Source organism: Bombina bombina, chromosome 4 (assembly GCF_027579735.1).
Source record: "Bombina bombina isolate aBomBom1 chromosome 4, aBomBom1.pri, whole genome shotgun sequence".
NCBI lineage: Eukaryota > Metazoa > Chordata > Amphibia > Anura > Bombinatoridae > Bombina > Bombina bombina.
In genome coordinates, this window is record NC_069502.1 from 535,358,758 (window position 1) to 535,371,956 (window position 13,199).

The following is a 13,199-nucleotide window of genomic DNA, read 5'->3' on the forward strand; positions in this document are numbered from 1 at the left end:
CCAGGAAAAATTTAATTCAAGTAATTGTTTTGCTGGCAGAGGGATAAGTACACTGATTGCTTTGCATTTCTCTTTGTTCACTTTATATGCGGATAATTTGCCGAAGTCCTGCAATATAGCATATAAGGGGTGAAGTGGCAGTAATGGTTTAGGTTAGAGATAGGATTATATCGTCTGCGAATAATGCTATATGCATAGCGAATAAGGCTCTATGCATAGCGCAAAGTAGGGGAGATAGAGGACACCCTTGCCTTGTGCCATTTCTAATCTGTATGGGCTTAGATTGGTATCCCAATAGTCTCACAAAAGCCTCAGGTCTAGAGTATATAGATTTCAGCGCATCATGGAAAGCTCTCCTTTAATGCCATTTTTATACAAAATAGCATAGCATACCCTCAAGGATAATAAAATAATTAAAAAGTTTACTAGCTGCGGTGTAATGGCCCTCTGTAAATCTTTATAAAAGTAACCTGCGTATCCGTCAGGTCCTGGGGCCTTAGATCTCTTAAGTTCTTTAATAACTGTTGCAACTTCTTGTGCTGTTATTGGGGCATTCAATTTACTCAAATCTTCTTCTGAGATAGAATTAAGTGTGCTAAATTTTCCGTTTTATCCTGAGCTACATTCAGGGGATTTAGATTATAGAGTGACGTGTAGTAGTCAGCAAAAATATTCGCTATTTGTTGGGGGTCATTAGTGTGCACACCATTTGGGAGTTGAATTTGAGGCACTGTGATAGCCCTAGTGATATCTTTTAATTTATTGGCTAACATTTTGTCAGGTTTGTTACTGTATAAATAGAATTGAGAGTCATTGGCTTTAATTGAGTTTATTGCTTCTATATTCATAAGTTGGTTAAGTTTCTCATTTTTATCTCTCAATTTGTTTCTTACCGATTTTTTTGGGTTTTGTATAAATTGTTCCCTCAGCATTTGTATTTCCATTCTTAAATTTGACAATTTGGCTTGTTTTACCTTTTAAGTCTTACTAGCCTCTAATATCAGTATTCCCCTGATGTATGCTTTCAGGGAGTCCCACAGGTAAATTGGAATGGAAGTTGACCCTTCATTTAGTGTAGCAAATTCCTCAATGCTTTGTTGTAACCTTTGTAACAAAAGAGTATTGCATAATAAGCTAGGGTGTAGGGACCACAATCTCACTCGCTGTGTATTTATTGTCCCATGAAGTGTGATTTCTGTTATAGAATGATCAGACCAGGCACAGTTGATGATATTTGCTGATTCTACTAGTGGGAACATTATCTAGCTAGTGAGTACGTAATCTATTATAGAGTGGGTGCCATGTGCAGCTGAGTAGTAAGTGTAGTCACGTTCCCCTCTGTACAATCTACAGGGTTATGGTCTATGACAAAGTCCCTCAAGATACGTGGTGAGCTATTTCAACAATCTACAGGGTTATGGTCTATGACAAAGTCCCTCAAGATACGTGGTGAGCTATTTCCGTCTTTTGTGGATCTATCTATTTTATCATCAAATGTCATATTAAAATCCCCTTCAATTATGGTTTTGTACCTTTTCGATAGTGTTAGTTGCTTGCTAAGGTTAGTAAGATAAGGTCCTTGATGGTCATTTGTTGCATATACGTTAACTAACATCACTGGTGTGTTAAGTATTAACACTTTAACTATGATAAATCTGCCCAATCTATCTCTAATTATTTCTTATTCCTTAAAATTTAGAGACATGTGCAGTAATATGGAGACCCCACCTTTTTTCATTGTGCTTGTAGTGTAGTATTGAATGGGGTATAATTTATCCCAATACTTGGGGGTGTATTGTTTTGTAAAGTGAGTCTCTTGCATCATTATTATCTGTGCCTTTAATGATTTATATTCTGTAATGGCTTTTTTCAGTTTGAGGTCAGAGTTTAGGCCTCTGACATTATGGGATATTACTTTTATGGTCATAGAGATTATCTATCTTTCTTATCAATATCTCCTCACATCGAGAGGTTAATCTAAGGATTTCATAGAGTGAAAGGCATGTATAGGGGTAGGGCTTCTTGTTTATGTATGCACACTTTATTGGATTGCATATCAACCATTTCCCTACTTCAAATACGTTAACTATAGTCTTAGTAATTATGCTGGTTGGGCAAGCTACTAGGTGACAAATTGAAGTTTTTTTTAAAAACAAACAACAATAAACATATTGTAACATAACTTGAACAACAATAATTTACCTTTTGTGTAGGAATTTTCTTAGTCAAACATTTTCAACAAACTGAGTTGCAACTTTGATTTGAAACAGTAAACCATCAGGGATGGAGGGGGGGGCAGAATACGGGTGGGGGTGTAGGGAGGGGGGAAGGGCGGGGAATGGGTTGGCAGAGGTAGGGAATTAAGGGTGAGGAAATTTCAATGATGTAAGAAACTCCAACTGAGCTAGTGTAACTTTATACTCAACATTTCTGCTTTAGCAGGTAATACCCCTGTTGGGGAAACTTTTAGTTTCTAAAAGTGTGGCGTAATGTCCAACAGTATAATCTTGCGATTGCTGTGTTCAAGTAATCGGTCCATCCTCCACACTTGTGTTGCTAGATTCAGAAGGTGTTTTAGAGCCTTGTTTTGCTTTTTTCGATTTTCCAACCGAAGACCAGTCACATTTGATTGACTTCCTCTGGGGTTGCTGGTGATGCCGGTGTGTTTGAGTCACCCTTGGAGATTCCCAGGCGAGTTAGGAGTGTTTCCCCTTCTTCCACAGTTGAGCATATGTAGGTGCTGCCCATAAAGGCAAAGAGCAGCTTAAAAGGAAAGCTCCATCTGTATTTAATTTTAGCCTTGATGAGGGCTTGTATCACTGGTTTCATCTCTCTTCTTTTAGGGTGGTTAGGGAAAGATCAGTAGCTGTATTGGGTGGTTTTCAAAGCACAAATTATGAGATGATCTGGCTGCTTTGAGAATGGCTTCCTTTACATGGTAATAATGTAGTTTTACAATTATATCTCTTGCCTTGGATTGTGAGGGTTTGGTCAGGGCTCTATGTACCCTATCCATCAGCAGCATTTCGATCTCCAACTCAGGTAATTGATGAAAAAGTTCTGGGAGATTTCTGATGCGTATGTTTTCTAGGTTTTCAATTTAAGCTTCTAGATTTTTTATGGAGTCCGATTGTTCCTGCAGTTTCTGTTGCATATGTGGAATTTCCTCTGATATATCATCTAGTTTCTGCTCTATTTCTGATGTTTGTCCTCCGATGTCCCTGTCGTCTTGTTTAAGATCGAGAAGTTCCACTTTGAGTTCCTCTTGAAATAGCACTTTAATTTGTGATAACAGTTCAGTATTAGGTGGATCAATCTGGGCCTCCATTAGTACCGTTGTTGGTCTCTCTGAGGATGTCTCTTTGGCTGTTATGTTATGCTCACGTGCCTTCTGTTTCATTTATGATCTGGAGAGGCAGTCCTTTATGGTTTGGGTTTTGTTTTTCATCTCTGCTTGTCTATTGACTTGTGCTGTGTATTATCTTTAAAGTAAATCTTCCTTTGTTGTTATTGCTCAGAAGGGGTGAAAAGGCTTAAAGGATTATGATGTCTTCCACCTTGAGGTACTAAAGTATGGTTCAAATAGCGTAATTACTTTGTCATGTTTGACTTTAAAATCTTAGTGGGCTATTAGTGCCATTATGCACCACACTTAGCTATTCCCGGGCGACAGGGACTAAGGATTCAGGTATTGTGAGATATTATTGACTCCTCCTTTCTTCTACTCTGACAGGTCTCACTACCGAATGATGTCAGTATCCAGCAGCGGTCAGATGGAGATTGGTGTTTAGAGAGGAGCGTGAACCCCAAAAAGCGCTACTCCCCAAGGAAGTTATCCTCACGGGATAATGACGGGAAAAGGAGTGTGGGATATGACCTGCTACCACCCAGGATAGCAGGAAAGGGGAGGGGGGAAAAGAGTGTCCCACCTATCCCCAAGTTACCAAGATTTATGGAGATAGGACAGCCATCTTTATGTATTGTCCCCTTTAGAGTATCTGATTAGTAGAGAGCACCTTTCACAGAGTTGGTGCTTTGAAAGCAGTGAGAATGACCAGCTTATGGTGATTATAGTGCTTCTCAAATCTTGCTCCCTTTACATGGGGTTCTGTGTCTACCCTTTGCAACAGAACTGGGTGTGATTGGAGGTTTCAGTACTGTAAGGATTCTGCAAAAAGGGTATTGTAATCTTTATTTCTGAGATGTCACAGGGCAAGCTGGCCTGTTTGTGTGTCTCTATTTATATTGGCTGCGCTGTGTAATCAGAGCGTGGTAGCTTTTTTTTTATGGCGGATCAGTCTCTCAGTAACTGCAAAGCAAGCCGTTATCATAGAGCTAGCTTTTAGTGTAGTTGCTAAGTGCTTATTGGTATCCTGCTAATTTTTCTAAAGTCTTCCCTGTCCTTGTGAGGAGGTTTGGTGGCGTAGTCAGAGCCTGGGGATCAAGTACTGAATAATGGCAGTTTGTGCCAGAAAGCGTGTCTGTGCTCTGCAGGATGTATGTCAGCAGTCACTAGGAGCCGTCTGCCCCCTCCCTCCTGGGCCCGGTGTCTGTGTAGGGTTTTGCTTAGTGTCTGTGTGCTGCGGGTGTGCAGCGTGCTCTCCAGGCAGTCTTACCCTCAAGCCTCGCCAACCTCACTGATCCTTCGACTCCTCACTACCGCTGCGGCCATTCACTGCTATAATCTTCGTTGCGGGCAGGATGGCGTGCTTGTAGAATCTTAGGTGAGTGAGTCCTTTACTCTCCGGGCCAGATCCCCGGCCCCCTGGAGCAGTGTGCTATAATGCCTTACTTAATTGGGCTGGTCGGGTTCTCTCCCGGTGGATTGCGGGCTCCTCAGCTAGGCCTTCCCTGCCTCCTCTTGAGTCGCAACCCTGCCGGTTATTACAGTCTATGCCCTAGTGTATACTTAAAGCTCACTCCTTTAACCGTTATATTTGTTTTAAGGCACTTTGGTCAAGATTTGTGGACTTTTGAGGCAGTTTGGATATAAGTTACAGCGGAGCTCTCAAAATGTGCATTCGTTGCGACCGGCAGTTAACTCCAGCTCTTGGTATAGGGTCTTACCCCCTCCGGCACCTGCATAAGCGATAGTGAAGCAATGACCTCCTGCTGTGCTTGAATCTAGATAAAGGTAGAGCGTGTGCTCAACCCCCTACCAAGGCTCGCTGAAATAATTCCCCCTCCAGGCGCTGAACTTTCAAGCCCTGGTATCTCCTTAGCGCTCCTAACGGAGTGGAGTGAGAAGAGGAAATTTTAAAGGGCACTACAATAAAGTGCAAAAATGTAGTAAAACACCTAAAAGCATCCCGTTTTGTTTTCCAGCTACAACCCCCCATAGCATTGCATAATACCTGAAGGGAAGTGAATAAAGCAATGTGCTGCACATTAACCCCACGTGCACAAACAGTCAGCAAAGTAATAGACCTGTAATGCGCAGCACTCAATGTTAAATGACTATATACACTGAGTTATGTACTTACATGTAGCCTGTGGGCTGTGTGAGCCATGCAGCATACTTACCCACAGAATGCTCACGCTACTGTTCTTACCAAAGTTAGTCCTATGGATGCAGTAGAAAGCCCATCCTGTACTGAAACTAACAGTAAAAGGATATACTGAGGGAGTAAACCTCATGGCCAAGCAGGAGGCAGCTAAAGGAATTATTCCAGTGAAACTTGTGGCAGGCTTGTGACCACAACTCCCCCGAGATTTACATTATACAGCCAGTACTCTCCTATGTCTCTCTCTTCCAAGAACCATCAATTGAGTAAAATTTGGGGATCAATATCCCTGTAAATGTTCAATAACCTTTAACATCTCTATCCTTGCCTTCTCCTTAACGAGGCAAAGAACTACTGGGAGGAGAAGCAAAGTAGGGATTCTAAAACCTCTGGTGTAGGGTGCCTGCCTCCTCCTGGTAGCCAGGAAATGACCCACCACTTTGGAATTCCCATAATGCAGAGTAAATTTAGCACCGCTCCCTGAATCTTACCACATTAGTTAACCCCTTCATACTCCCCACAAAGTCCCCAAGACTGACAAGTGCATAAAAATTGATAAAAAAAAAGGAGGCGGGAATGGGAAAAAACTGTTGAGAGCCATATACAGACTGAATCTATATGCATAAGTGATGGTTATACTGCCACGAAAAAAGGGATACTAGCCCAGGGATGTAAGTTCTAACAACTGCTAGATAACGTGCCATAATTTCTAAAAAGGTGTATTTCATTCCCAGGCTACATAAAAATTGTAATGTATGCCCCTGTGAACTGCAGAAAGTAAGCATTTCTACGTACCTGCTAAAACCTTCCTCAATCTTGTACCGCAGTAGCAACAGACTATATTCACTAGAAGAGCTCATTCGAGGAAGGGTATGGGGGCAAACTGTGACGAATGCAGGATAGTGCAGGTATACAAAGAGCGCAGCATAGAAAAAGTATATATTTTTTTTATTTCTACATTCAGCGGCACAGTGGAAGCACATTGAAGAGGTTGTCGGTAAGTATTGACTCTGCCACAAATCAGAGCTCTGATAGGGAGCATGCTTATAGGGAGAGAAGAAGGGAATAGGGAGAGGGTGAGAGATACAGATATATGTTATGAATGTGGGATAGTGTAAAACATGCACCATTTGTCTTTGTAAACTGTCTTACATTTCAAATGATCTGTTAAGGGATAGCATATTGTAGACAAGGGTTATTCAGAGATAAATGTGCATTTTACCCAGGGGACTAATATCTGATAGAAGATTTTAACTTCCCATAGAACTCCTTCATTCCTCACTGTCTAGGAGGCACTTTGAGGGAACATGTGGGCCTTAGATTGAATAGAGAACTACTATCAATGACATGAACATCAGAGTACTTCATGTGTTTTATCTTCTCCTATGGATTCAAAGATGTAATTGAACAGGCTAGGGAAGTGCTAGGAATAAAAGGTGAAACAGAGTTTTAGAATCTAGGGGCGTCCTCCTGGCGGACAGGGAAAGGAATCCCACATGGTGATCTTGTGGACTCTCATCAAGTATATATTTTTGAAATGTGTTCATCAGCTACAAGTTAAAAACAAAATACTTATGTACAGATTATTCAAAATGATTGAACACCCCTGCTACATATGCGAGAGATGATTTATATATCACCAGATAATAGCTGAAAAACATGCATTTCCACAGTTGATAAAATATTTATTTTAATTCATGAAGAGTGAAAGTACTGAATCTGAACTCTCCTATGTGATTTGAACATATTTTGCTACATTCATAAGGTTGTGTAAGCTCTTTATCTATGGTGACATACCTGATTTTGTCAGCATCAAAGAATTATTATGTTTAGCAGACAAAGGCTTAAACGTTGAAGATGTAGATGGCTGGGAAGCAAGATTTGGCTCCCCCTGCCTCCTGTTACTTCTTGTGCGACCTAACGAAGTTAATTCTGCAACTTTGCCATTCATCTGAGCCGACGAGGCTTTATTTGCTGCTGAACGCAGAGGTGCTGATGCAGGGGTTACAACACTGTTTTCAGGCTTTTGTTGATGTTTTATGTACCTCCTCTTCCTTTCAGGGCTGAAAACACAAATTATCAAGTTTTAAATATAATTACAAGGATAACAAGGAGACTTTTTGTATGCCACTGGATCTAGTATACAAAGAAAAAAAGGAAATTTATGCTTACCTGATAAATTGATTTCTTCTACTATACGACGAGTCCACGGATTTCATCCTTACTTGTGGGATATTATCCTCCTGCTAACAGGAAGTGGCAAAGAGCACCACAGCAGAGCTGTATATATAGCTCCTCCCTTCCCCTCCACCCCCAGTCATTCGACCGAAGTTATAAGAAGAGAAAGGAAAAGCTCAAAGGTGCAGAGGTGACTGAAGTTATAAATAATAAAAAACAGAATCTGTCTAAATTTGACAGGGAGGGCCGTGGACTTGTCGTATCGTAGAAGAAATCAATTTATCAGGTAAGCATAAATTTCCTTTTCTTCTACAAGATACGACGAGTCCACGGATTTCATCCTTACTTGTGGGATACCACTACCAAAGCAACAGGACACGAATGAAAGGGAGGGACAAGACAGAGACCTAAACGGAAGGCACCCCTGCTTGAAGAACTTTCCTCCCAAAAACAGCCTCAGAAGAAGCAAAAGTATCAAATTTGTAAAATTTGTAAAAAGTATGAAGGGACGACCAAGTCGCAGCCTTACAAATCTGTTCAACAGATGCATTATTTTTAAAAGCCCCTGTGGAAGCCACAGCCCTAGTAGAATGAGCCGTAATTCTTTCAGGAGGCTGCTGTCCAGCAGTCTCATATGCCAGGCGGATGATACTTCTCAACCAAAAAGAAAGAGAGGTAGCCATAGCTTTCTGACCCCTACGCTTTCCAGAATAAACAATGAACAATGAAGATGATTGACAGAAATCCTTAGTTGCCTGTAAGTAAAACTTTAAGGCACGGACCACGTCCAAGTTATGTAACAGATGCTCCTTCTTGGAAGAAGGATTAGGACACAAAGAAGGAACAATAACTTCCTGATTAATATTTTTATTCGAAACAACCTTAGGAAGAAAACCAGGTTTGGTACGTAAAACCACCTTATCAGAATGACATATGAGATAAGGTGAATCACACTATAACGCTGAAAGCTCAGAAACTCTTCGAGCAGAAGAAATAGCAACCAAAAACAGAACTTTCCATGATAATAACTTTATATCTATAGAATGTAAAGGTTTAAACGGAAACCCTTGAAGAACTCGAAGAACTAAATTCAAACTCCAGGGAGGAGTAATTGGTCTAAATACAGGCTTAATTCTGGTTAGAGCCTGACAAAAAGACTGAACATCTGGCACATCTGCCAAACGTTTATGAAACAAAATTGACAATGCAGAAATTTGTCCCTTTAAGGAACTAGCTGATAGGCCTTTCTCCAATCCTTCTTGGAGAAAAGACAGAATCCTAGGAATCCTAACTTTACTCCATGAGTAGCCCTTGGATTCACACCAATAAAGATATTTACGCCATATCTTATGATAGATTTTTCTAGTGACAGGCTTTCTAGCCTGTATCAAAGTACTGATAACAGAATCAGAGAATCCTTGCTTTGATAAAATCAAGCGTTCAATCTCCACGCAGTCAGCTGCAGAGAAGTTAGATTTGGATGTTGGAAAGGACCTTGAATGAGAAGGTCCTGTCTCAAAGGAAGTTTCCACGGTGGTAGTGAAGACATGTCCACTAGATCCGCATACCAAGTCCTGCGTGGCCACGCAGGCTCTATCAGGATCACCGAAGCTCTCTCCTGTCTGATTCGAGCAATCACGCGTGGAAGGAGAGGAAACGGTGGAAACACATAAGCTAGGCTGAACAACCAAGGCACTGCCAGGGCATCTATCAGTTCTGCCTGGGGATCCCTTGACCTGGATCAGTATCTTGGAAGCTTGGCATTCTGTCGAGATGCCATCAGATCCAATTCCGGTTTGCCCCATCGGCGAATCAATGAGGCAAATACCTCCGGGTGGAGTTCCTACTTCCCCGGATGAAAAGTCTGTCTGCTTAGAAAATCCGCTTCCCAGTTCTCTACACCTGGGATGTGGATTGCTGACAGATGACAAAAGTGGGCCTCCACCCAACTGATTATTTTGGATACCTCTCTCATCGCTAAGGAACTCCTTGTTCCCCCCTGATGATTGATATAGGCCACAGTCGTGATGTTGTCCGACTGTAATCTGATTAATTTGGCCGAAGCCAACTGAGGCCATGCCTGAAGCGCATTGAATATTGCTTTCAGGGAATTCCAGACTGCACCCCAGCCCAAAAGTCTGGCGTCCGTTGTCACTATCACCCACGATGGCCTGCGGAAGCAAGTCCCCTGGGACAGATGATCCAGCAATAACCACCAAAGAAGAGAGTTTCTGGTTTCTTGATCTAGATTTATCTGAGGAGATAAATCCGCATAATCCCCATTCCACTGTCCGAACATGCACAGCTGCAGTGGTCTGAGATGAAAGCGAGCAAACGGAATGATGTCCATTGCCGCTACCATTAATCCGATTACCTCCATACACTGAGCCACTGATGGCCGAGGAATGGACTGAAGTGCTCAGGCAAGTATTTAGAATCTTTGATTTTCTGACCTCTGTCAGAAATATTTTCATGGCTACCGAGTCTATCAGAGTTCCCAAGAAAGGAACCCTTGTCTGTGAGACAAGTGAACTCTTCTCTATGTTCACCTTCCAGCCGGGAGTTCTCAGAAAAGACAGCACTGTGTCTGTGTGAGATTTTGTCAGATGATATGTTGATGCCTGGATCAGAATATCGTCCAGATAAGGCACCAACCGCTATGCCTCGTGGTCTAAGAACCGCCAAAAGAGACCATAGAACCTTTGTGAAGATTCTGGGTGCTGTGGCCAACCAGAAGGGAAGAGCCACGAACTGATAATGTTTGTCCAAGAAGGCAAACCTTAGAAACGGATGATGATCCTTGTGGATACGAATATGAAGGTAAGCATCCTTCAAGTCCACGGTAGTCATATATTGACCCTCCTGGATCATTGGTAAAATTGTTTGTATTGTCTCCATCTTGAATGATGGACCTCTTACAAAATTGTTTAGAGACTTGAGGTCTAAGATGGGTCTGAACGTTCCCTCTTTTTTGGGAACCACAAATAGGTTTGAGTAAAACCCCTGTCCCAATTTTGGAACTGGACAATAGTTACTCCCATAGTAAAAAGGTCTTTTACACAGCGTAAGAACGCCTCTCTTTTTATCTGGTTTGCAGATAACTTTGAAAGATGAAATCTCCCTCTAGGGAGAAAATCCTTGAATTCCAATTGATAACCGTGGGTCACTATTTCTAGTGCCCAGGGGTCCTGAATATCTCTTGCCCAAGCCTGGGCAAAGAGAGTCTGCCCCCTACTAGATCCGGTCCCGGATTGGGGGCCGCCCCTTCATGCTGTCTTAGGAGCAGCAGCTGGCTTTTTGGATTGTTTACCCTTATTCCAGTTCTGATTGGGTCTCCAGACTGACTTAGATTGGGTAAAATTCCCTTCCTGCTTTGTGGAAGAAGAGGAAGCGGGGGGTCCTCCTTTAAAGTTCCGAAAGGAACGAAAATTATTCTGTTTACCCCTCATTTTAACAGACTTATCCTGAGGTAGGGTATGGCCTTTACCTCCTGTAATGTCAGAAATTATTCCTTTCAATTCAGGTCCAAAAAGGGTCTTACCCTTAAAAGGAATAGCTAAAAGTTTTGTCATTGATGAGACATCAGCAGACCAAGATTTGAGCCACAATGCTCTACGTGCTAAAATAGAAAATCCTGCATTCTTTGCCGCTAATTTAGCAATTTGAAAAGCAGCATCAGTAATAAAAGAATTAGCTAGCTTGAGAGCCTTAATTCTATCTAAGATGTCATTTAATGGAGTCTCAACCTTAAGAGACTCTTCCAGAGCCTCAAACCAAAAAGCTGCTGCAGTAGTTACTGGAACAATGCAAGCCATAGGTTGCAAAAGAAACCCCTGATTAACAAATAATTTCTTTAGTAGACCCTCTAAATTCTTATCTATAGGGTCTTTAAAAGCACAACTATCATCAATGGCTATAGTAGTACGCTTAGCTAGGGTAGATATAGCTCCCTCTACCTTAGGGACCGTTTGCCATGAGTCACGAATGGTATCTGATATGGGAAACATTTTCTTAAAATTAGGAGGGGGAGAAAACTGAATACCTGGTCTATTCCATTCCTTTCTTATAATTTCCAAAATTCTCTTAGGAACCGGAAAAAACATAATTTATGTAAGAACTTACCTGATAAATTCATTTCTTTCATATTAGCAAGAGTCCATGAGCTAGTGACGTATGGGATATACATTCCTACCAGGAGGGGCAGTTTCCCAAACCTCAAAATGCCTATAAATACACCCCTCACCACACCCACAAATCAGTTTAACGAATAGCCAAGAAGTGGGGTGATAAAAAAAGTGCGAAAGCATATAAAATAAGGAATTGGAATAATTGTGCTTTATAAAAAAAAAAATCATAACCACCACAAAAAGGGTGGGCCTCATGGACTCTTGCTAATATGAAAGAAATGAATTTATCAGGTAAGTTCTTACATAAATTATGTTTTCTTTCATGTAATTAGCAAGAGTCCATGAGCTAGTGACGTATGGGATAATGACTACCCAAGATGTGGATCTTTCCACGCAAGAGTCACTAGAGAGGGAGGGATAAAATAAAGACAGTCAATTCCTGCTGAAAATAATCCACACCCAAAATAAAGTTTAATGAAAACATAAGCAGAAGATTCAAACTGAAACCGCTGCCTGAAGTACTTTTCTACCAAAAACTGCTTCAGAAGAAGAAAACACATCAAAATGGTAGAATTTAGTAAAAGTATGCAAAGAGGACCAAGTTGCTGCTTTGCAAATCTGATCAACCGAAGCCTCATTCCTAAACGCCCAGGAAGTAGAAACTGACCTAGTAGAATGAGCTGTAATCCTTTGAGGCGGAGTTTTACCCGACTCGACATAAGCATGGTGAATTAAGGATTTCAACCAAGATGCCAAAGCAATGGCAGAAGCTTTCTGACCTTTTCTAGAACGGGAAAAGATGACAAATAGACTAGAAGTCTTTCCGAAAGACTTAGTAGCTTCAACATAATATTTCAAAGCTCTAACAACATCCAAAGAATGCAACGATTTCTCCTTAGAATTCTTAGGATTAGGACATAATGAAGGAACCACAATTTCTCTACTAATGTTGTTGGAATTCACAACCTTAGGTAAAAATTCAAAAGAAGTTCGCAACACCGCCTTATCCTGATGAAAAATCAGAAAAGGAGACTCACAAGAAAGAGCAGATAATTCAGAGACTCTTCTGGCAGAAGAGATGGCTAAAAGGAACAAAACTTTCCAAGAAAGTAATTTAATGTCCAATGAATGCATGGGTTCAAAAGGAGGAGCTTGAAGAGCCCCCAGAACCAAATTCAAACTCCAAGGAGGAGAAATAGACTTAATGACAGGTTTTATACGAACCAAAGCTTTTACAAAACAATGAATATCAGGAAGATTAGCAATCTTTCTGTGAAAAAGAACAGAAAGAGCAGAGATTTGTCCTTTCAAGGAACTTGCGGACAAACCTTTATCTAAACCATCCTGAAGAAACTGTAAAATTCTCGGAATTCTAAAAGAATGCCAGGAA

The 13,199-nt window shown here is 41.2% G+C and overlaps 1 protein-coding gene across 3 annotated transcripts in view; it reads right to left on the bottom strand.

Annotated features, from left to right (window-relative positions):
* LOC128656521 (PH-interacting protein-like) overlaps positions 1-9,168 on the bottom strand; it is a 109,175-nt gene extending 100,007 nt beyond the window's left edge. For 2 of the 3 annotated variants that reach the window (XM_053710467.1, XM_053710466.1), the window contains exon 1: positions 7,302-9,168. In XM_053710467.1, the coding sequence (XP_053566442.1) occupies positions 7,302-7,455 (154 nt within the window). In that variant the 5' untranslated portion in view covers positions 7,456-9,168. The remainder of the gene's footprint in view (positions 1-7,301) is intronic. The other variant, XM_053710465.1, reaches the window with a different exon arrangement.
* Between the last annotated feature and the right edge of the window lie 4,031 nt (positions 9,169-13,199).